The following is a 24965-nucleotide window of genomic DNA, read 5'->3' as shown; positions in this document are numbered from 1 at the left end:
CTTGGGAGGCAGAGGCAGGTGGATTTCTGAGTTCAAGGCCAGCCTGGTCTACAGAGTGAGTTCCAAGGGGCTACACAGAGAAACCCTGTTTCAAAACAAAAACAAAAACAAAAACAAAAACAAAACAAAAAGAAAAGAAAACAGACTGTTGCTGACTAAATAAATAAATAAGGCACTCATACTATGCCGCATTCAAAGCAATTTGCTTCAATATGTTCGAGAAGTAATTTTGAGACTGACCAATCTAAATAGATCAGAACCATTTACAAATGCTACATCTTGGAGTTAGTAAGAACAATAGGAACTATGCTGATAAAAAGTACTATATATAAATTAGAAAATATTTGAAGTTGTAACTTAGCTCATGTGTGCGGGGGCAAGAGGATGGAATAAACCAAAACAAATCAAAACAAAAACAGACAAACAAAAACTCGCTGGAAGCTAGGGAAGGTCACTCACAGAAAGACTAAATAATTGGCTATATTTAAGTAAGTTCAGACCACACTGGAAATAGAATAAAAATAAAGATAGCACTAGCAATGGGCCACATGATTCCCACTGATGCTGTTGGATAGCTCACTCAGTAACTAGCACATCCCAAGTGGGATATAAAGGAATTTTCCAGATCTGCACAAACCACAACGGGTGTGGTGCAGAGGCTAAGGGTAGTGTTGAGCAAGCTGCCCAAGGTCGCGTGGCTAACACAGCTGCTTTGTTTTGCTTTGCACAGAGCCACATATATTGCGACAGTCAGAATTATCTGTGTGCTGTTTCTCCAGGTTAGTCACGGCTGCAGCACAACGTCCAGTGGTGTCGCAGTGCAACAAGCAAACTGTAGAGAAAGATAGTTTCACTCCAATAATGCTTAATTGCTGTAGTCTGTAACAGAGCTTTTTCTGTTTTGTTTTCTTGCCTGAACCGCTCTTAATGCATATGCAGACAGTTTAAGCTCCTATAACATTCTCAGCTTGAGTGAGTACTTCCATTGCCACAGAAGTGAAATTGTCACTCCTGTTGAGGCAGACAGATGACAGAGGAGGTGAGGGAGGGAGGGACAGAAAGGGGCCCAAACATGAAGAAACAGTGTTGGAGTCTCAACTTTTAAGTTAAGTAAGAATTTAAGCCGGGCAGTGGTGGCACATGCCTTTAATCCCAGCACTTGGGAGGCAGAGGCAGGTGGATTTCTGAGTTCGAGGACAGCCAGGGCTTCGAGACAGAGAAACCCTGTCTCGAAAAACAAAAAAACAAAAACAAAAACAAAAAGAATTTAAAAATACAGAAGGCCACATATCCCAAGTATTTGCATCCTGACCTCAATTCCATGGGTTTCCCCCCTTTTTCTTTTCAAATAAAAATGAAGTTCTTTGGTTTCTATGTAGACATTCATTTATATCAAAGAGAAATTCAAATTTAAGAGTTGAGACTAGCTGTCAGAATGTGCTTAGCTGTTTTTTCCTTAGGTAAACTTTCTTAATATGAGAGGGAAGGAAATATTTCTAATAATGTGTGCAAACAAATTTATTGTAAAATAATTTTAGAGTTACAGGAGAGTTACAGAAACAGCCAAGTCCCTATGTACCTTTTCCCTAGCTTCCATAGTTCAATGATCAAATCTGACTACAGAAATCCATCAGTATGCACCTACTAAGTACAGGCCTTTAATGCAATGTCACAAGAATTGCTACTGTCTATAAATATGCAAGCTACAAACATTAGCTGGGCTCATTTCACCTAGTAGTAGCTCAGTGGCATTGCTATACAGATGACTGAGCTCTTCCCATTTCCCAAATGATTCTTACCTTTTTTTCATCTTGTAACTTTGTCTAGAGCTCCCTATATAGACCAGGTTGGTCTTGAACTAAAAGCTACACCATGACCTGGTTTTAGCCATTATTGAAGGCCTATCCAGGGAAGAACAACAAGAGAAACTCTGGCTCATCCCTCCCCAGTCCAGTACACGATTCAAGGGTACTCTTGGTACAAACAGGCAGTGTCAGAAATGCTGGAGTCCAAGTGTGGGCAGCTGTCTTCCATTAGAGCACACCATGAAGAGCTTGTGATTTTTACTTCCAAAGGCCTACCCAAATGAACACTACTGTCTGATGAAAGACAAACTGAAAAGAAGTGACTTAGCTCCTGACTGACAACATTCACAACGTAGGACTTTTAAACTGTCTATTCAAAAGGACTCATTTGACTTCTGGTCTTGTAAGATTATAAAATTTTAGTATGTGGTTTTCATGGGTACATAATAGGTAATTTCTGAGTTATCTACTCAATTTCAAAATAATGATGCCTGACAACTAAGACAACATGAAGGTTTTCAAATCTGCATAGCTCTTGGGATCAATCAGCTCTGGGGAGACTCACAGCTGTGAATCCACCAATAGGTTTGCCACACAGCAGAGCTAGCACATGACCACTCCCTGGACATGTTCCCTTATGGAAGCTGACCAAGCTACTGTGTAGCCTTGCATAAGAATTCCCAAGGCCGTTCTGAGAGCTGCCTGGGACTCTCCTATTCAGTCAGACAAGCCATCTTGTGAAGTAATCATACACCAATATGTCTCAGGCAGAGGTTTCAAAATAAGCTTTGGAAACCAAAAAGAGCAGAAAACAAAACAGCAAGACAGCAGCATCGCTGGGTGGCTGTAGGCTAACAGAGACTTCTCAGCCACAGTTTGTATAATAAAGACTGGATGCACCCCGCTGCTAACTAGGAATTATTCTGAGCCCACAGGCTGACAGTGTTGCAGTTGTGGCTGGATGATGCTGTGGGTGGGATGTGCAAGCAGCAGTCTCCTTCCAGCTGATCTGCACTTTGAGTAAAATACGGAATTTAGCCTGCCTGGGGCTTTCAGAACTGTGCCTTTCTAGATATGGGAGAAGGGTAAAGATAAGAATTTCTAAGTGCCTTGAACAGAAAACAAGTATTATTCTGGAGCAAAAGCAGAAGAGGCTACAGTAGCACGCCTGCTTAGTAAGAGTTAGGGAACACTATTCAGACTTTTTTTTTTTTGGATTATGTAGATGTGTCTTTTGCAATATTCATTCTAACTGGGAAGTTCTCTGCATGTTGTTTCATTTTGTATTAGTTTTGTCTGGGTATTTTGTTTTGTTTTGGCAGAAAGGAAAAGAGGCCATATTCACTCAACAGCATCTCAATGTTTGCTGAGTAATAATTAAGATAAACAAATTATAATTGAGGTTCATGATGCTTCCTGAGTCAACAAATGGCACAACTGTTTTAATGCTCTTGGCTTTGTTTCCAGAAGAAAGAAAGAACTCTAAAATGATACAAGCCTGAGTGTTATACAGTGGGCACTGTTGCCAAATGCCACACTAATCCATGTACATACACAACCACTATATGACAGTTAAAACTAAAATCTCAGAGAAGATGCTTATCAAGTTAACAAGGGAGCCGAAGAGCAAGCCCATCTCGCAGCACCAGGAAAGCACGGAGCAGTCACTTGCCAACACCAGCCTTCAGAAGCTCTGTCAGCGCCCTGTGCAGCCAGAATGAAGCACCAACTACAAAAGGGAATCATCACCTTCATCTCTGGGGTGCTATAAGCGTAGCAGGTCCTCAGTTTTAAAAAGCAGGCAAGAATTTGATGACATTAGCTTGTGTAAAGAAGGGAGAATGTGTGAATTGGACATTCACCACAAATCCTAACTCTTAGATTGGCTGAGAATGCTCCAAACCAGGAACACAACGTAGGTCTCCCATCATGGATCACAGAATACAGAATTCTGCTGATCTTTCTGAGAATGTGAGCTTGACAAAATGTGGGCTGTGTGATCAACTAGTGATGTCTGCTAAGATATAGCACACACACAGCACACTGCATACCTAAACCTGTATACAATCTCAACGAAGCCCACTGGTTCCCAAGGCAGACTTTGTTGTTACTCATACTGTGGTCTGTCATTGGATGAACACATGTTTGCTCACATCTCGTCAGCAATGGTGTCAGACAACAGGCCTCTGCTTCAGTCTCTGCCTCCAGCTTTTACCCTGACTTCTCATGATGATGGACTGAAGGTTGAAATAAATAAACTCTTTCTTGCCCTATGTTTATTTGGTCAGTTCGCACTATAGCAACAGAGAAGCAAATGGGGACATCTTAGACCCAGCGATCAGGAAATAAAGCTTATTTTAAGACTTCTTCTTTCTGTTCTTACTTTAAGACTTCTTCCTCCATGTTGGCATATAGTTAAGGGCATAGATCATACACTTTCCTCTTACCAGTGCTGGATCAGCCTGCCTGTACTGCAGTCCATTGTGAGCCAGCAGCCTGTGTGTGGAGATGCTGCTTTCTCCCAGGCTCACAAGCAGCGCCTATGGAAACTGAAGGCTGAGCATCTCTGAATGGCAGTTTACTATTCAACACCTAAGAGATGCTTCTGTGGGTGTGGTGATGGTAGACATCTACAGATCACTAAATCACAACAGCAAAAGGTTACTGCTCTTTTTTAACTTGAAAACACAGTTTTAATACAGCACCGCTTTTGCTGAATATCTATGAAATACAAGATAAATATCCGAGTAACTTCTGTACTCAATTATGTGTAAAGGAAGTGAGTGTGAGCCAGCCTGGCCTCCTATTCCATCCTAAGAAGCAGAGAATGACATCACAAGCTTAGCCCATAAGCTGACTTTCCTTTGCTTGATTCATGTTTCCCTTTCGTAGGTACTGCTGTGTGATTCCAGGCCATCTTATACCTGATGTTAAACTATTTAGACCTGGAAGTGATTGGCAATTCTCCCATACTATGAATTGTTTCCTGGTTTTGTTTTTTGTTTCTTAAAGCTTGACTTTCCTACAGGATATTTCAATATATCTATATTAATAATATGTAACATATATTCTTCATCTAAACTCAGCAAGAAGAAATCATGTATATTTAGAAAAAAGAAAGCATATTTTTATGGCTGTGAATATAGTTCTGAAGGAACCTATAAATAAAGCAGCCAGTACAACAGTTATACAAGTCTGTGTGGAACTCCATCAGGAAAGAATGCTAGCCTTCAACAATCAGCAAGCACCTGCCAACAGCGGGCACAAAAGGCAGAACGCAAAGAATGTGAGCATAAATACAGACAGGCCAACAACAATGTTCATTCATCTCCACAGAAGTGTGCTGTGGGGAATGTGACACAGAAACCCATGAAGGGTGGCTCTGGGGTGACCTTTGCACAAGCCCACTGGTCCCTAAGAACTGCCTTCAGGGGTTCAGGAGAAAGACTCCGACTAACTTACTCTTACTAACTCCGGAGCATATGAAAGGGAAAATAGTGGCAAAGACACTGCACTTCATGAACAAACTCAGTGCAACAGGACTAAGAACACAGGGCTGGGGTCCAACACCTGGGTTCAATCTTGATGGTACTCTAGCACTCCTGCAATGGGGAGCAAGGCTTGCTGGCTGGTATGTTCTGCCTGTCTGTCTGCCTGCCTGTCTCTGTCTGTCTCCCCATCTCTCTTCTCACATCTACACAATGAAGACAAATGACACTTATCTCCAGAGGAGAAACAAAGGTTAGGTCACCCAAGCAGAGTGGTCACAACAGGGCTCAGCACACTGTACCTTTAAGAAATGCTGGCTACGGTTTTTAGTGTTTCTGTTGTCACCACTACTGGTGCACAGTAAAAACGTGCTATGAGCAAATATAAGCCCCATCTGACTTGAGGACAGAAGTCTTCTGCATGCTGGGCTTTCCTATCCAAGCCTAATGAGAGGCTGAGCTCTTGAGTCCTGCATGATGGGAAGCAGATATAAATACAGGCTTTCATCCAGGGCCCGCCATGGTACCTGCTCATCCCACATCTGATGTCTTTGGTGAGTGTGTTTAGGAATGGCATGTGCTTTAGTAAAGAAACTCTTGAAATGCCAAAGAAGGCTCCCCAGGAGCTGGGATTCCCAGGGAGGAAACAAGGAAAGAGGGTGGATGGGGAGCCTCTCCCTCAGTCCGACCTAAGTGATGATGACTAACTGGACTTGAGGAGGCCGAGGGAAAGAACAGAATACATGGAGCACAGGAGAGATGTCTGTGGAAGCTAGAAGGAAGCCACAAAATGGTGTCAGACTCCCTAGAGCTGGAGCTACAGGTGCTGGGAACTGAACTTAGGTCCTGTGGAGGAGCAGCGAGTACTGCTGACTGCTGAGCTGTCTCTCCAGTTCTGAGGTGTTTGCTGCACCATTCCTATCACTCTGTCCTCTGGGAAATGCCCACTCAGTATGACGAACATGTGTTTCAAAACACTGTGTCACACCTTAGAGGCATACCATTACCACTTGTCACGTTGGAAAAGTAAAAGTAAAAATGTCTCTCACACACAAGCAACAAGACATCAAATGGACAAATAAATGACATGCAGCAGAGAGAGGGGGCACACCAAGTGCGCAGGGCCACGGAGGAGCAGTGCAGCAGAGAGCAGGGCGCACTAAGTGCACAGGGCCATGGTGGGGGGTGGGGAGGGGAGTGCAGGTGGCTGCTCCGGGAGTAATGGGCTGGGTGAGGGACCAGGCTGGGGAGGAGGAGACACTCTTCCTCCATTTAAGGTTTTAGAGACATCTTAGGAGAGGACCTAAGACGTGACTCACCTTAAAGAGCACCTAAGCATCTGGAAGAAGGAAGTTAGGGAATCCAGAGCAAAACCAAGCTGGACACAGCAGCACACACCTGTAACTCCCACACTCACTCAAGGGGCTGAGACAGAATTCCAAGTTCAAGGCCAGCTTGGTCTACACAGTGAAAAAGAAAAGTTTCTAAATACCTTGAGGGAAGCCTGGGGATGCCTCTGAGGCACAGCTGGGGTAAGCTGGAGTCTGGAGCTTGAGCAAGCCTTTGCTGATGGGACACACACAGAGAACTGAAGAGGAAAGTCTGGAATGATCCTGGGGTTCTATTAAAGGCTGGGCATCTTGCTCTGAACTGGTCACCCGTAACACCTTATGTGAGGGTGTCAATGAGACTGCTGAGCATCCTAAGCTGGCACACAGAGGAGGCAAGTGCCTTGAGCTACACATGTCCAAGTGGCCCCCTCAAAGCCGAGGAGAAGAAAGGTAATGCTACAAGGTCTGTCAGAATAAGTGTCATAGCTGAGGTTAACACAGAAGTGGGGGACAGCTGAAGGAAGTCAGCTTAAAAGGAAGGTGACTGCTGTGATCTGACAGTGGTGTCCGCACACCACCCCCCAGAGTCCCACCGCTCACAACATACGATGCACTGCTAGGGTCCTGGCTGAGAAAATTTCCTAAACCATGTCCCCACACAAACACAACAGAGAAATCGCCTCACATAACACAATCTCCCTACACGATTGCAAAAGCAACTTACATGAGTAAAACCATAAACACAAAAAAAACGGCCACAAGTTTCTGCTTCCACAAAGACTCTGTGATCTCACGCTTAGAATGTGTGAAGACATGTACACCATTACTTAACCTTGAGGGAAATGCAAATCAAAACTCTAAAGAGTGGCTGTTTTCTTTAAATCAATGAACATGTAGCAAGGACACAGAACCGGTGACCAGTCACACATGCTGGTGAGAATGCAGAATGCACTGGGAACCACACACACCCTTGTGGACTTTTATACCATTAAGGAAACACCTGTACGAATTCCTACACAATTAAGCACATACCCTCTTTCCAGTCTAGGGATACAACTCCTAGACTGCTTTCTGCGAGAGAGGAAAAAAGCATATGTCCACACAAATACTACTACACATGGATGTTTACAGACACTCAATGAATAACCAGGGAAGCCTGGGAATAGCTCAAATGTGTATCAGTGCTGAGTGGAGCCACACATTCTGAACTGCCACAGGGCAAAGCAATGCAAAGGCCAACAGCACTCCACGAAGAAGGAGGCAGAGCAGGGGATGCTATGTGGCACACTCTCCTGCCTACGGGCACCGGGAAGCAGTGGCTGCTGGGGATTTGGGGCAGAGAAAGCACTGGCAACACAGGAACATGAGCGAGCTGGGCTTCGTGAACAGTAGTGGCTCTAAACACCCTCAGAACTGACTTATCTTGTTCACTGTATGCATGGTATTCCTTGAGAAACTAAAACTATCTACCATGGAGACACATGTGTTTAACAGGACTGGAGAGATGGTTCAGCAGTTAGGAGCACTGCCTGCTCTTCCAGAGGACCTGAGTTCAGTTCCCAGCACCCACATGGCTGCTCACAACCATCTGTAGCTACAGTTCCATGGGAGCCAATGCTCTCTTCCGGTCTCTGCAGGGAATGCATAAAATTAAAACTTTAAAAAGAACTTTAAGCAAAGTACTGGTATCTGTGATTACTACAAAATTTTCTAGCAATTTCTTAGCTAGTCAGAATTTTACAAATGTCCTTAAATTTCTGCAAAGAAATGAGCCAACCCCATACTTCTTCTGTCTTTGGACCTACAAACATTCCTGTGGATGTGGAGTGCCGGGGCATTAGCGTGAGCAGTCTGTGAATGCTGGTTATTGTTGGGCCTGCAGACTGTGAATGCTGGTCACTGAGGCGCTTACACAGGGCTCTTGTTTGCCGTTGGCCTCACAGTTCTTTTGTCACACACTGAAAAGCGACCTGGTATGCTAAGGGAATGTGACCTTCTCATTGGATGGCTGTTATATCACGCCTTGAAAAGTGGGCCAAGGAATCTGTTCTAAACCTGCACCACGAAGGAAACATTGAAACATGACAGCAAAGAACCCCGAAACTCCATTAAATGAGTAGCAGTACCTTTTAAAATCATTACATGTAAAAAATCTTTACTGTTCTAGTTTATTTGAAACTTTAAAAACCTTATATTTATTTGTGTGTTTGGGGGTTGGGGGGCACACACATGTGTGCATGCATGGGAGAGTGGTGTGAATCGGAGGTTAAGAAGGTAATATTTAGGATTTGGTCGTTCTATCATGTGGACCCCGGGGATAGAATTTGAGCCATCAGGCTTGAAGGCAAATGCTATCTTGCCTACTCCAGCTCTGAGTTTACTTTTAAAAAGAACAATGTTTTCAATTCATTTATATTCTTTGCCATACAACTTTAATAGGATTTATTCTAGAGTCCAAACTAACTCCTATGATACTTTAAAAGACTGCTTTCTATAATACACCATGCAGAGCAAACCCATAAGATTATGGTGGCATCAGCTTGGTTTTTGTCTGCTCCTTTTCTTGCAAGAGTGGGACTGAATTTGGCATTTTCCCAGTCAAGCACTGTACTGCTGAGCTGTCCCAGCCCCAATTCCTACCTCGATACTCCGCCATTTTCCTGCCTCATTAATTCATAAACCCTTCTCACTCAAACAAAAACTTTCCATCTTTTGTGACCATTAGCCTAGCAAGACATACAGTCTACGTTAGAGACATATTGACTCAGTACAGCTCTCTACGTGTATGTGTACAGTGCAACACTGAACTTGTATGTGATAATGACGACTGGAACCATGTAGTACTCTTTTTATTAAGCCCTTTATAATGCCAGCAAAGACCCATGTCATTCATAGCACTATCATTGCCCCAAATGAGGACGAATATATGCAATGCTTATGCACGTTTAAGTAATTTAGTTAGTCAATTTCTGTGCATGTGTGCATGTGTGCATACCTGTGTGTGCAGATTAGAGGTTGACCTTTGGTAGCTGGTCCTCACCTCCCACCTAGTTGAGGCACTTTCCTCAGCATATTCCACACCACAGTTCACAGGCTCCCAGGCTACTGTCGCCATCTCAGCTCATCATAGGCATCCTGGGATACACTACCATACTGGCTTTCTATGTAGGTTTGAAGGATTGAACTAGATTGTCAGGCCTATGTGACAAGCCCTTTCACCTGCTAGGTCACCTTCCCAGCCCTCACCACATAAAGTGTTCCCTTCTATCTAAACAGATGAGTGATCCAACCCCAGGACGCAGTCACTCAAGGCTCCTAGTTTCACTAGGACTCTGCAGCAGAAGTGAAGGACAGCCAGAGCCTCCCAGCCTGGCACTGCTCCTTCTGTCTGCCCTGGGGCTGGAGGGGGTTGGACCCTCCTATCTTTCCACTCATCCTCATTGCTCTTCCTGCGAGCCCACTCACCCACACATGCTCACAAACCATTCAGTTAAGTGGAGAAAACAGGCAGTCCAGGGGAGAGTGAAGCAAGCTGTTTCTAACGTGTGAGTCTCAGTTCCACCTGCTGTACATGACAGCACACACACCTCAGTAATGTCTGACACAGCCTGTAAATCACAAGGAAAACCACTCTCAGCTGCTGGTAATTTGGAGTAAACTTCTACTCACTATGATCTTTTTCCATCGTATACCCACACTGTTAGGCACTAGGGACAATCTTCACATGATGATTAAAAAAAAACTTACTTTCAAGAATTCCCACAAGGGAAACTGGACCAAGGAGAAAGGAATCTGGAGAGAGAGAAAAATCATGCAGGTTAGATAAAAATAAATCAGTGGTTAGCCCAGCATTATTGTAAGAACATTGCAATTATTACAGTGTTTCATTTTATTGTATGGCTGCAATAAAACCAGTATTAAGCAAATAAGCAAGCACAGTACATATTTAAAAAGCTGATAAACCCTGGCCATAGATCCTCTCCTATTTCAAGCTCAAGGAACACAAAAAGCAATGTGAAGCTCTGTGAAATGGAGAGAAAAATCTCCGCATGGACAAGGGACAATCCCATAGAGACAAGACAAACCATCTCCCATAGTAACAGCAACACTGAGAGCAGGCCAGGTTCTATGTGAGCTATGGCGGTGTACACTCAGCAAGCAGTGTGAGCATTCAAGAGAGCAGCTGAGCAGAAAAGAACAGATGGGGAGAGGAAAAGGGAAAGAGGTGAAAGATGGAGACATTATGAAGAAAGTCAAAGGGGAGACAGAAAAGCAAGCGAAAAGAGGCGGTGAAGTAGTGGGGAAAGTGTGAGGAGAGGACGGGGGGGGGGCGAAGACGGGGGACAGGCAGGCATGAAGGAAAGAAAGTGGAGGGTGACAGAGGAGAGGATGGAGGGGGAGGAAAGCAAACAAGTCCAAGACACTTGCAGGAGCATGTCAACATGGCAGACTCCAGAAACCTGCTGCCTGTCTAGGAGGGGAGAGCTGCGCTCTTGAAGAAGAAAAGCTCTGTGAATGGTGCTCCACACAGACTCTACAGTAAACCCAACGGAGCCAGGGAGCAGGTCACCAACAGTCGTCAGGAGAGGTCAAGATTATAATACTTAGAAAGTGTTTAGAGTGAATACTCCAGCTATGGGACAGAACCACCACATGCTCAGTAAACTGTACTCACTGAACCTGCTAACAAGCCATAAGCCAGTCAGCGTGGTTAGCACTGTTGATGGGTGAGCAGGCTGGCTCAGAGAAACTGTGTGATTTGCCAAAAGACACGTAGTGAGGAACACGAGTCAGACCATCTGAGTTCAGAGCCCTAACTACTCATTTACCTGCAAAGGCCTCTAACCATGTTTGTCTGCTTATTAATTCCCACATAATATAACTACCCTTTTGCTTTTAACTGAACTTTTTGAAATTCTAAAAAAAAAAAAAAAAAAAAAAAAAAAAAAAAGAAGCCACACCTACTTTTCCAAAATAAAAATGAACTCCAGTGGACTCCAGCTGCTGCCCTGTGCAGCACACTGAGTGCCAGGAGAGGTGACACTTGGGCACAGTGGCCCCCATGTTGCTGGTCTCTATACAGTTTAGTTCAGGTATACATCATGTAGAATGTGCCTGTGTAGACTGCAGGCAGTGTCAACTAGTGTGCACCCCACACCTCCTGGAAGGATTAGCAGGCGTGTGATGACTATTTATCATCACATGAACTTGGGGTGGGAAGAGACAGCTGTGTTGGTCAGAACTCAAAAGTCCATCGGCATCTGTCTAAAGCAGACAGTGCTGCTGAGTGGGACTGACCACGCCACAGAGACAGAATCTGTCCTACTGAGCAAGAAAATGGCAGTGGGAGTGTGTGTCAGTGTCACTAGTTTGGATTCATCTGACAAATGAAAATCTTGGAGAAACTGGCCAGTGTCATAAGTAAGCAGTCACCCACTCTACATATCAAAGTCCTACAAGAGGTTAAATTAAGTTTAGTGTTTTGATTCCCAAAGCCATTCTGACATTGACCATCCTGAAATTCAAGAGCTGTATTTTCAATGAAATCAAATACCAAACACAAAAACCTGGCCATAAAACAGGCTTCTAAGACCTCGCTCATCTAAAGCCTTAAGAAATCATACTATGCTGTGAGATACAGCCAAGAGGAGTAGCAGGAAGGACTTGGAATCTTCTAAGTTTCTTCTTGGGGCTTTTCCCTCCCAAATGTGAAGGCATTGCATTCTACAACAATGTTAAATTTCACTCTACAAATGAAAAGGCTTAAATGACTGTAAAAACTATTGCTAGAATTTTTTTTTATTAAAATAACCTAAGAAGCCACATACACTGTTGCTTAAATTTATTTGGCTATTAAGACTATTTAATTTTCATTCCATAAACATTTTGCCCTTTGCCTCAATTGCAAGTTATGCATAAAATTATTCTTTCAGCTTAAAGAGGCAACTTACATATAATATATTGGAGCTCCCTGGCCCAACTATTCCCTAGAACTTTTGCTTTACAAAGAAAGTCTATAGTAAATCCCAGCTTTACTCCCTACAATAAGATTAGCCGACAGACTAAGGTAACCAAACATGCTATAAGTGCTTGAATATATAACTTCATTATGGGCTCTTAGAACCCACCAAAAGGTCCCTCATAAGATAAGCTCCTGATGTGTGAAAATATTTCAAATGTTAAGTCAAGCTCTTGCAGGCCACTTGCTGTCATTCCACAGTAACAGGAAGTCACCACTATGGAGGTGGGTCACACAGCTGGCAGGCATACACAGCTCCATGTTGTTCCTAACATGGGCAGGACAAGGGCTACTAGAGAGCTGCCTCCCCTCCTCACGTCTGGTTTGAAGTGCAACAACACTGATGTTTCTTCAAAACACAGAATTTCATACCCCAAACAGATAAGCTGTTATTCTACAATGCTTTATAGACAAAGAAAATGAACAGCAATACTCAGAGGCCTTCTATTCCAACATACAACATACCCATTTATTCCACTGAAAGTTACAAAATAGGTCACTGCTGTGACCTGCTTAATGCCTTCATTTAAGATGTTTTGTTTAAGTAAGGCTGTATAGGCCCATGGCAGTAACAAGTAGGTAGCAATAAACCCTCCTACCATCAAAGAGGCAGAAGCAGGGGACCTTGCTACAATTCAACATGGATTTCCCTCAGCAACAAGCATAGCAGCAATTCTATCCTCGAGTGTATGTGAGGATCCTGGGTGAACTAGAGAAAATGAATCTTGGATGTCCCTAGCAGGAAGTGCTGGCATCACTAACAACATGAACAATGTACATGGTTATATCATAAGCAGGACTTACCTGTCCTCAAGTATTGGACTGCAACTATGCTTGAATTCAATCAATGCTTCCAACTTTATGATCATAAGATAAATAACCCTGTATTTTTATACACAGTGAAGTGATTTATAACTGAAGGTCTATAAAGTATCATTTCTAAGGTATCATTTACCTCTATAATTTTATTATTCCATAGCACAATCACATAACAAGATACTCTTTAAATACATAAGCCTAGTTTATAAGCTACAATCAATACAATATGAATGACTTAGGGAGCCTGAAGAACAAAAAAATATACTGTATGGACTGGAGAGCACTGATTGCTCTTCCAAAGGTCTTGTGTTCAATTCCCAGCAACCACATGGTGGATCATCTGTAATTTGATCTGATGTCCTCTTCTGGTGTGTCTGAAGAAAGACAGCTACAGTGTACTCATATAAATAAAATAAATAAATCTTTAAAAAAATATATAGTGTAAGAGTAAATGTTATAACACTTGGCAAAAGTGACCAACAACTCTCTATAAACTCAAGGAAATGTGCAAGAATCAAAATTACAAGGTTATAATGGTCTGTCCTAATTTTTAGCTTGGTGGATTTAAAATTACCATGGACATAAATCTCTAGCCATGTCTGTAAAGGATTATGCAGACTAGGTTATCTGAAGTAGGAAGATGCACCCTAAATATGGATGGTATCATTCCATGGGCTGGGGTCCTAGACACAATAAAAAGGAGAAAATGAACTCAGCCTAGGTTCTCTGCTTCCTGACTGGAACCGCGTAACCCGCTGTCTTCAGCCCCCTCTCACAAGCCTTCCCTGCCTGGATGGATTGTGTCCACTCAAACTGTGATCTAAAATAAACCCTTGTTCCCTTACATTGTTTTTGTCAAATATTTGTTGTGGAAACAAGAAAATTACCAATACCTAAGACTTAAAAGAAGCATGGAATGGTCAGCTTACCACTGACACAGAAATAGGTCCAAAGCTGGTCCAGTTCCCTCTCCAAGGAATCCTGTGATGGGGAGCTCTCTCCTGCTGCATGGCTGCTTCCATTACTGTGCTTCATGTAGGGTTTCCCATGCTAGTGTCCCACAAATGAGAGCCATTCTCCTTTTCAATACTCCGCCCTTTCTGTTCAATCTCAGTGGTGGCCAAGGACAAATGATGTGAGATATATAAAAAACTCCTTGCTTCAAAATGGCTGTCATTCTTTAAGGGGGTGGGGGGAGGTTCAAATGAGAGCCATCCAAAGCCCACTAGCAACTGCATATCAGGATAGAATTTCAACAGTAAACACCTTGTTTGTTTTAATTTAACCATATCAATTCACTTATTAGCACTGCACAAAGAGAAAGAGTGTATCTCATTAAAAAGAGTAGAACTCAATGATGAAATGCAGGGTGGAAAAGCAGGCATACCTCTTTAATACTAGCACCCAGGGGTGGGGGTAGAGGACCCTGTCTCAAAAAGAAAAAAAAAGAAATACTGAAATGAATTCCTTTTAGGTTAAGCACTCTAAGATAGCTTTCCAAATTAAGCACGAGAAGGGAAAAAGCAACAGAGAGAAGAAGGTAAGAGTGAGCAAAAGTTCAAATAAAGTCTTAAAGCCTACACAGGAGGGAACACTGTTAATCATTCTGTCACTCACTTGGGCATCAGACACAGGCAGTGCAACTCCATCTTTATATTCTATAGAATCATCACAATCATTCTACCTGGGCAGAAGTGACTCAGTGTATCAACTTACACATTACGGTGTCAGTCACATGACATTAATGCATTGAAGAGAGATAAGAGAAACAAACCTTTCCTGCCTGAGGTTGCTTTTGTCCAGCATTTCATTACAGTCACACAAAAAAGAAAGAAAGAAAGAAAGAAAGAAAGAAAGAAAGAAAGAAAGAAAGAAAGAGAAAAAAGGAAAAAAAGTAATGAACATGCAAGATAGTTAAAAGCAGTAAGTGTCTGGCTTGTCACAGGCACAGGAAATGTCCGACTAGTCTCTAATTCACTCTTTTCTTAGTTTGCCCTCCTACATACACACCAGGGTTGGGGGACTGGTTATTTCAGAGACACTTACTGGTACTCAGCTGCCCTATGAGGCTGTTCTCTTTCTAACTGGCCCCAGAAAGCCACAGAGAAGAATGCAGAGAAGGCAGGAAGCAGCAGGGGTCAGCAGGGGTCAGCAGGGGTCAGCCACACAGACCTCAGAGAAGAACGCGAATGCAGCAGCTGTGTAAGGAACTCTGAAGGGTCAGCACACTGCCCTTCAGAATTCTCACAGGCTCTTACACCTTTTAAAGTCATGGAGACTTCAGGTACTATCCTAAAAGGTCTGTCTTTATACTACTTTTTTTCCCCCTTGCAGCTTTTAATATTCTTTCTTTGTTCTGTATTTTAGTGTTTGATTGTTATGTCTTGAGGGGAGTCTCTTTTCCAGCCCTGTCTATTTAGTATTCTGTATGCTCCTTCCTTAAGTTAGGAAAATTGTCTTCTATGATTTTGGAGACAACCATGGATGCTAGCCCAAATTACTCCACCCTGCAAAACTTTTAATCACAATAGATGGAGCAAGACATTCCATGATAAAACTAAATTTAAGCAGGATCTGTCTACAAATCAGAAAGCACTAGAAGAAAAACTTCAACCTGAAAAGGTTAGTCAAGCCAGGAAACACAGGGAATAAAGAATCCCAAACCAGGAAACCAAGGGGAGAGAGGGGCACAGCATAACAACAAAATGACAAGACACCAGGTACCACTGCTCATGAGTCTTGCTCAACATCAATGCTCTCAATTCCCCAATCAAAAGACACAGGCTAGCAAAATGGATGAGAGAACAGGATCCATTCTCCTGCTGCAATCAAGAAATGCATGTTAAAATTAAGGGTAGCCATCACCTCAGGGTAAAAGGAAGAAAGGAAGAAGCAAGCCAGTTAGGATTTTAATATCTGACAAAACTGACTTTAAACCAAAACTAATCAGAAGAGATAGGGAAGGACACTATGTACTCATCACAGGAAAATCCATCAGGAGAACACAGCAGTGTCCAAACACAAGGACACTGAGGTTCATAAAGGAAACGCTACTATAGCTAAAATCGCACACGGACCCTCACACACTGATAGTGGGAGACTTCAATAACCCACTCTCACCAGCAGACAGAGTATCAAAACAAAAATTAAATAGAGAAATGCTGAAGCTAATTGATGTTATAAACCAAATGGACGTAATATTTACAGAACACTTTACCTAAGCACACACACACACAAAAAAAATACCTTCTCAGCATCTCATGAAACTTTCTCTAAAACTGACCACGTAGTCAAACACAAAACAAATCTCAACAGATAACAAGAAAACTGAAATAACACTTTGCATCCTGTCAGACAGCCATGAATTAGAATTGAAAAAAATTACATGGTGCTTTCACAACAAATAGCTGCGGACTTCCCGGTACCTTCAGAGACCAGGAGAGAAGTACAGATGGGTAAGAACGGCACCTTCTCCTACTCATGGTATTCAGAATAAATCACGGCTGTTTCAAATATCACATTGGGAGGCAGGCAAGAGTAAGGGGCAAAAAGCGGATTTATTTGTTGGCAGACATTTCTCCTCTGCATAGTTTTTGTTCCCATGGAAAGATGTAAATGGTTCAGTTAATAAAACTGCATGCATCCAGCCATGTCCCTCTAAAAGCGTGTCTAGAGTATGTGCCCATGGGGTAGGGCACGTGAACTCACCTTTCCTTGGAACTTTTACCATTTCTTATGTCCATCTTCTTTTTTGTTTAATGTGTGCTTTAATTCTTGTCCAAACTAGAAATGCATGCATGTAAGAAACACTTACACTAGGGCTGTAGAAACATCAAAGGAGACCAAGGAGAGCAGAGCTGGTAGAGGACGTATTACACAAGAACAGAAAGACCTCACGGGAGTGGAAAAGTCAGAAGGAAGCGGGGGAAAGGAACATTTGCCCATGTCTGTTTAAAACTTCCATACACTTCTATTAAACAGTCACTCACCCATAGGACATCTGTCTGTCACACATAACCCAACTGAGTGACTTGTATTTGCCAAAATCTGCTTAAAACTTCCATATACTTCTCTGAAACAATCTCCCTTAGGACATCTGTCTGTCACACACAACCCTATGGAGTGACCTATACACACTGAGGCTTGAAAACCACTGAGATAATGTTGAGTGTAGAATAAAGCAACTGTAGAGCTGTGTATATTCAAACCATTCTGTTTTAAGACACTAGCAAATTCAATATGGAGGGCTGATGGGATGGCAATTCAAAAAGAACTCCTCGCCTAGGGAGGCCCAACTGGGGTGTAGTATTAAACTCCTAGCTGTGACATGTGCTCCCAGGTCTACACTTCACTGTAAGCAGCATGCACGGGGTTATACACAGTGCAGGCACAGAGCCTGGCTTACAGCAGATGAGTGAGATTGAAGTCTGTGACTCACCAGAGTCAAAAAGCACATGTGATATTCTGAAAGCTGCAGGAGGGGGCAGTCAACTGCCTCCTGTGGGTCCAGACTGGTCTTTCTTGCTGTGGCCTCCCAAAGGGCCATGCCCCAGACACCCTTGTAGATTCCACTTTACAATGTGCTAGGCCCCTGGGGACCTTGGGCAAATTAGAAAAGCACATGCTATGATATGATAACAGGGCAGAGGCAACTAAAGATGAAAGGCAACAAAGGTGCCCTTGCTGTCAGGAATGAACCAGATGTCATTTGCGTTTTGGGCCAGAGAGCTGTGGAGACCCTAAACATAGAAAGGACACTAGCTCTTCTTGCTATTCCTGTCACCTCAGCTGACCCCAGGCACACAATCAAAACCAATGAGTCCACATGCAAAAAAGGAGAAAATGAGACATCTCTACAATGGCCATCTACGATCTCAGGAGAAAGCACAGAAGACACTGAGCAAAATGAGGGGCTGGAGACTGATCCCCTGATAGGGTCATAAGACTATCTGAGGCAGCAGGATTGAAAGCCATGGTGGAAGCTAACAGAAACAACATAGTCCCCATCAGAAGACTGCATGTTTGACGTGACACTTGGTTTGCAGACTGTTCTGTAGGTGCGAACACCCAAAACCTCTTTCCCTGCAGCTGGTTGGTTTCTCAACAATTTCCCCCAGTTCCATCTCACTTAGCTAGCTAGCCACGCACAGACAAGGTAAGCACAAAGACAGCCTGTGAAAGACTCACACTGTCCTAAGGGAAGCATGTTTCCCAGATCCTGTGCAGTAAGGGAACCTGGAAACCATGGGGACACTGTGCTCCTAACCCCTTAAAGAAAAGGTAAGCTCTAAACATTGCAAAGTGAATCCCAAATTACAAACACTGACAATACTTCATGAGCAGTTCAGCATATTCTAGAAATGTGAAGCTGCTCCACCATTCTGACATCAGTGTGATTTATAGTTAAGAGAAGAACGAAGAAGTGCTGTGTAGTCACCTCAATAGATAGGGAAAAGGTTCCTGAAAATACCACAGACATTGGTATTAGCATGAAATGCAAAAATATCTACCAGACTGTGAACAGTAAGAAATTTCCGTCCTTAAGAAATGAGGGCCAGCAGGATGGCTCAGCAGTAAGATGCCTGCCTCCGCAACCTGTACCTGATCCTAGGGCCCAAAATGGAGGAAAATGAGCCTCTCACCCCCTCCCCAACACACACACATAGATACTTCCATATGAACATGTACACACATACACACACACACACACACACACACACATACATATATTGTAGTAGGTAATTACACATGTATATGTATATACATACATAAAGAAATGTTAAAACAATTTCAAATAAAATTAAAATTTAAAACATGTATAAGAAAGTAACATCTAACACTAAATGGCAAAAACAAATGAACAAACCAAACTAAACGGAACAAAAAGCCCTGAGTGCATCTTTGATAAGAGATTGGGAACATGGGAAAGCTGTTCAGAGTTCTAGTCAGTGTTCACTACTTCTATTCAGCATTAGACTGGAGGGCTGAGCCAGAGCAGCCAAGAAAGAAAGTGATTGCATAATGGAATGGGAAAGCTGGGAGTTGTGAAGACTGTCAATACCTATCACTGGCAAGGCTATGGGGCAGCTAGAACCCTCAAAGGCCTGGGAAAGGTCTAAGTTGGGAAGTTGTTTTTGTTTTGTTGTTTTGTTTTTTTTTAGACAAACCTTCCCCATGTAGCCCAGTCTGGCCTTGAATTTGCAACCCTCTGACTCAGCCTCCCAAGTACTAGAATTTCAGGCACCATGGCTGTCCAGTTTACATACCATATTGACCACTTATCCCACTAAGTACTTACAACAAATATCAATACAAAGATGTGGATAAAAATGGGCAAGGTTGCTTTACCAACCTGAGCCCCAAAGCTGACAGCCCAAATGTCTACCTGTGGGGGAACAGATGAGCCAATGGTCACATCTTACTCAACTAAAGACCACTCTACAGCCCAAAGGAAGAGGCAACTGTTGCACGTGTGACTAAACTCTAAACAGTGTGTGAAGCTAAAGAAAGATGGGAGAGAGGTAAGCAGCAGTTCTCAACCTGTAGGTCACAAAGGTCACCCATGACCATCAGAAAAATACAGTTTCTTGCATACCATTCCAGATAGTAGCAAAATTAGAGTTACGAAGCAACAATGGAAGTATCTTTATGGTTGGGGTCATCACAAGATGAGACACTGTATTAAAGGGGCAGAATTGGAAAAGCTGAGACCCACTTGCACCTAAGTCCTAAATAGCTAGCTAGCTAGGGAAAGGGCCTCGACCAGCCCAAGCTGACCTCCGACTGCTTTCACTTTGATCAAAGATGGCTGACTCCCAAATTCTTGTCCAGAAGAAAGGCTCTTTTGGCAGCTTTTCCTCAGGAAGAATCTCAGATCCCTCTAAACCTGCCTTAGCCAGTAAGATCCTGCTTCTCAGCTGAGCCTACCCAATCACAAAATGAAATCTCTTCCAGTCCAATTCAAGAAGGAGAAAGCAGACCTAGCCCTGTCTCACTCTATAGAATATGTGAGTCCAGACTCCACCCCCAAGGCTGGAGCATCCCCATAGTGCCTTATAGGAGTCTGTGTCTTATGTGCTCCTTCTGCTTCAATGTATCCTGGCTGTGTGCTGTGACTGCAACCTTCTCACCCAGTGTTTCTTTACCTGATGGAGAAATGGACCTGAGAAATAATCACTAGAGGGCAACAGTGACAAGAGCTAGACAGCAAAGGAGACCTCCAGTGTAATTCCATACAGCTTAAGTTGTCTAAATAAACCAACCCATTTTCACATACCCTCAGTCTAAGGTGTTGGCTAAGAAGATGGTGGATGGTGGGACAGGAGCACAGGAGAGCTCTTCTGGTGGTGACAAAACATTCCCAAGCCCAGGCTGCTGCTGAGTGAAGCCATGTGCAGCCAGTCAGTTCATCCATGCACCCACTGTCTCTGACGGTTCTCCTGCCACCACGCAGAGCTAAGCAGCTACAACAGAGAGGTCAGGCATCAGATCATCTGACCTGCTGCTGCTGTAGAAAGCTTAGCGGTACCTGCTCTACATTCCCATCTTACGTGAGGTGGCCAGGCTGAAGACTGTGTGAAAACTCACAAGCCATGAAATGAGCATGTGCCCTAGACGTAAAAATAATACCTCATTAAAACCAGCTTAAAAGGAACAAGTATTTGAAAGAGTAATAATCATGCTATAAATACAACTGAATTATTCTCAGAAATTAGGAAGAAAAAGCTATGACATAAAGTAACGCAGAACACACTACTGTAACAAGAAAGTTACTCTGCGTGGAAGGCATTGAAGCTCTCAAAACCCTTTTATCTGCTTGAAAGAAGAGCTGATTAAAAAGAAGCCCATGGTTATAAATGCCCAGAAGCAACTCAGAAGTTTCCCTTCCTGGAGGTCAATGTCACACCATTCAGACCCCATCACGAGGTGCCGTATTCTATAGTGTGAGTGCCACTAATCTTTCCAAAGTCATCTGCTTGCCCACATGTATGCCACACCTCTCCTTACTCTACAAGGTGTCTGCTCTTCTTCCACAAGAGTCTTCTGCTCTTCTGCAGCCCCAGTTGAGACAGCAGGTTTTACAAACCCAATCTAACACCACTCGAGTTTCATTTTTTAATGATCCTGTATATATAAATTTAATCTGATGGTTTTTTGGGGGGGTTATTTTTTGATAATCTGTTTTTTTTCTTTTTTCCCCCTGTTAATATCTGAGTTTAAAAATGGTTTTTCATGGACATAAAATATGAGGCTAAATAAAATTGGGATTATAAATGAACTTTGGTAACTAATAAAAAATATTATTTTAGCTTTTTACATTATTTCTTCTTTCGCCAGAATATTTTTCTTAATGCAATGTTGATTTCTAAACATGACTTTAAATTAGTCGAGGCCTAGTCACATACAAATCTGCTATGGCCTTTCCTCTTCCTCACACATCAGCACCTGCAATCTCTCCATCTCTCATGTCTATCTTACACGTCAAAGATGGGCACACTGACACAGAGCAGCTGTGAATGCTGGGCCACCAGAGAGAGGGAAGAAGGAAGAGAAAACCATGTGTGTCCAGTCTTCAGAGAGGATAACAATGTGCTCTGATTCAAACATCTGATTTGCACAGTTAGTTTTATCATATCATGTTTGGTTATTTTGAAATTGATGTTTTGATACGGTATAAACAATAATTCAAAAATAGGACAAAAAGGATCCCTGAAGGAAATCCATGCCTACTTCATAAAACTTGACAAGGAATGAATTTATTATGAAGTTTCACCAAATGGTTTATTGATAAGTGTTTTCCAATTATGAATAGGTACTCCCAGAAAACTGACATGCAGAAAAAAAATTTAAGTTGTTACTGATAAATTATTTAACACAGACTGAGGGCTGAGTTACAAACTGGCTCAGAGGTTAGTCATGGCAGATGTATAAAACTTTAAATTCTAAGTCAACACTCATTTGCTAACCCATATTTGTTATTAAAACCACATGTTGGCACTGAGTCATTTTATGGTTCATTTGAAATAAACATGCAGAAAATTATGGGAAACAAATAGAGCCCCAGCAGTCTGTTAAAGCAAGACACTCACTTCAATACAACCTCTGTCACCAGGCTTTGGAATGCCATGGCTAAAAAGTCCATCTGTGGCAGAAGGGGGAATGTGCTGAGAAAACTGCTTTGTAGTAGTGAGATAAAAATTGTAGCCAATGGCCTATTTTTATCACAGAAATTGAAAAACATGGATCTCAATGAGAAACTGTATTATAACACTTTATCAAAACTAAAATGTTTATTAAGCAAGTAAGTTAATATTAATGCAGAGAATTCCTTTCTTGAAAGATTCTCTGCTGTATCCTCATGGCAAATACAGGATCATCTCAAAATGCCCCACCTTTCCCACAACCACCTTCAGAGTTCATTGGTGACAACAAGACAAACCCTTTAAGCAAGTGTGCCTGGTTCATTTTGGTCCAGGTGTGTCTGAGACAGGATTCCTGCTGACAGGACTCTCAGCCGGGATGCAACTCAACAAAGCAGCATCACCCCAGCCGGGGCTGGGGCTGAATGAAGAGTGCCTTCCAACCAGGACAGCATCCAAATGAACCAAAGGCTAAAACTTCTCAGGATGCTATAAGAACCAGCAAAGTACTCCAAGTGGAAAGAATTAGCATGCTGCAGAACTCCCTGGAGGCCTGGTTCAAACACAGGTACAGGATCCTATGTGATTCCACTTTAGGGAGGGCCTGAGAACATGCAGAAGAACCTCTGGGAACAGCAGACGATCGTGGCCTAGTTGGAAAACCCTAGTAAGGTTAACTGCCAGTATGTGCTAGCACTCATTTCAAGTCAGCTGGTGCACACCTGTAATGGTGGCCCTTGGGAGGGGAGAAAGCCCATCAGGAGCTCAAGGTTACCTCACCTCAAAAAGTTTTGAGACCATCCTGGACTACATAAGATCCTGTCTTCTTTAAATAAATATAAAACCTGTTTGATCTTCCTTACAGAAGCTTTCCGTCACATGGTTTCTATGTTTAAGGTGATCTTCTTAAAGATCCTGTCTACTGAGATAACCAGTGCTGACATGCAAATCCCTAAAGCACAGCACACAAGTGAGGATGGGGCGGGGGGGGGGGGGGGGGGGGGGGGGGGGTCACATTGGACTAAGAAGCTTCCACACAGCAAAGAAAAACTGTGGAGACAGTTTTAGAAGCAATACATCTGATAGGAGGCTCATGTCGCTGTGCATGGAGTGTGCAGTACCAAACCCAGACGTTGTATGCCAGGTATGCCAGACCACTGAGCTTCAACACCACTGCCTGTTCTGTTCCCGGTGTTGTTTGTTGTGTTGTTCCTGTGTTGTTGCTGTTGTTATTCACAGTGGGAATACATTTGTTTGGTTTCATTTGCTGTTTTTCTCCTTTCTTGAGATAGTGTGTCACTATGTAGCCTGTACTGATTTTGAAGTCTCATTCCCCCTGCTTCTGTCTCCTGAGTGTGAAGATTACAGACCTGTGACACCATGCCCAGCTCTAATTAAAAAGGGCAAACGCAGGGCTGGAGAGATGGCTTAGAGGGCACTTGTTGCTCTTGAAGAGAAACTGAAGATTTGGTTCTCAGCACTCACACCCCAGGACCACTGCTTACAACTACCTCTAATTACAGCTCCAGGAAATCTGACACCCTCTTCTGGCCTCCACCAGCATCTACACATATATACCCATAAACAAAGTAAAAATATAAAACTACTTTAAAAGATGTATTTATGTTATTTTATGTGCCATGTGCCTGGTGCCTGTGAAGGCCAGAAGAGAAGACCAGATCCCAGGAACTGGAGTTATAGACCATTTTGAGCCACTGTGTGGATGTTGGAAATCAAACCTGGGTCTTCTGCAAGAGCATCAAGTGCTCTTAACTGCTGAGCCATCACTCCAGCACTGCACCCCACCCTCCAAAAAAGAATCTCTGTAAAAGAGAAAAGGAACTGAAGAGACATTTCTCTCTCAAAAAAATATACATGCAGACAACAAGCATTTATTTAATTGATTGATTATTTACATAAAAATTCAATATCACCTACCAGGGAAATGCAACTTAAAACTGCAGTAGAGTGTGGCCTGAATGTGAGAATTTACTCTGGGAATGGAAAGCAAGACAGATGAGAGTATCCAGACACCAAAAAAGATAAAATAAGACAATATGAACACAGCAGGCAAGTTCTATGGCACAGCACAAAAAAGATCTAATTTATGTATCACTTGAGAGAGCAAGAACAACTTCAGCCTAAAGAGATAAATAATATGTCCAGGAAAATCATAGTGGAAAACATCCCAGCTTAAGAGAAAGAGATGAACATCCAGACTCAAGAGGCATTCAGAACAAACAGACAAGACCAGAAAAGAACCATCCCACATCATATTATAGTTAGAACACTAGAGAGTTGTTCTTCCTGTATTCCAGACTTCTGCGCTAATAACCATTTATCAGAGAGTGCATACCGTGTTT

General features: G+C 42.8%; 1 protein-coding gene across 3 annotated transcripts in view; it reads right to left on the bottom strand.

The window, feature by feature from the left end:
- Slc25a26 (solute carrier family 25 member 26) overlaps positions 1-24965 on the bottom strand; it is a 105350-nt gene that overhangs the window by 17549 nt on the left and 62836 nt on the right. For all 3 annotated transcript variants that reach the window (XM_031382673.1, XM_031382675.1, XM_031382674.1), the window contains one exon: positions 10372-10416. In XM_031382673.1, coding sequence (XP_031238533.1) covers positions 10372-10416 — 45 coding nt within the window. The remainder of the gene's footprint in view (positions 1-10371; positions 10417-24965) is intronic.

Source organism: Mastomys coucha, unplaced genomic scaffold (assembly GCF_008632895.1).
Source record: "Mastomys coucha isolate ucsf_1 unplaced genomic scaffold, UCSF_Mcou_1 pScaffold20, whole genome shotgun sequence".
NCBI classification, from domain to species: domain Eukaryota; kingdom Metazoa; phylum Chordata; class Mammalia; order Rodentia; family Muridae; genus Mastomys; species Mastomys coucha.
Note: the sequence above shows the minus strand (reverse complement) of the source record. Positions and strands in the feature narration are given on the sequence as shown.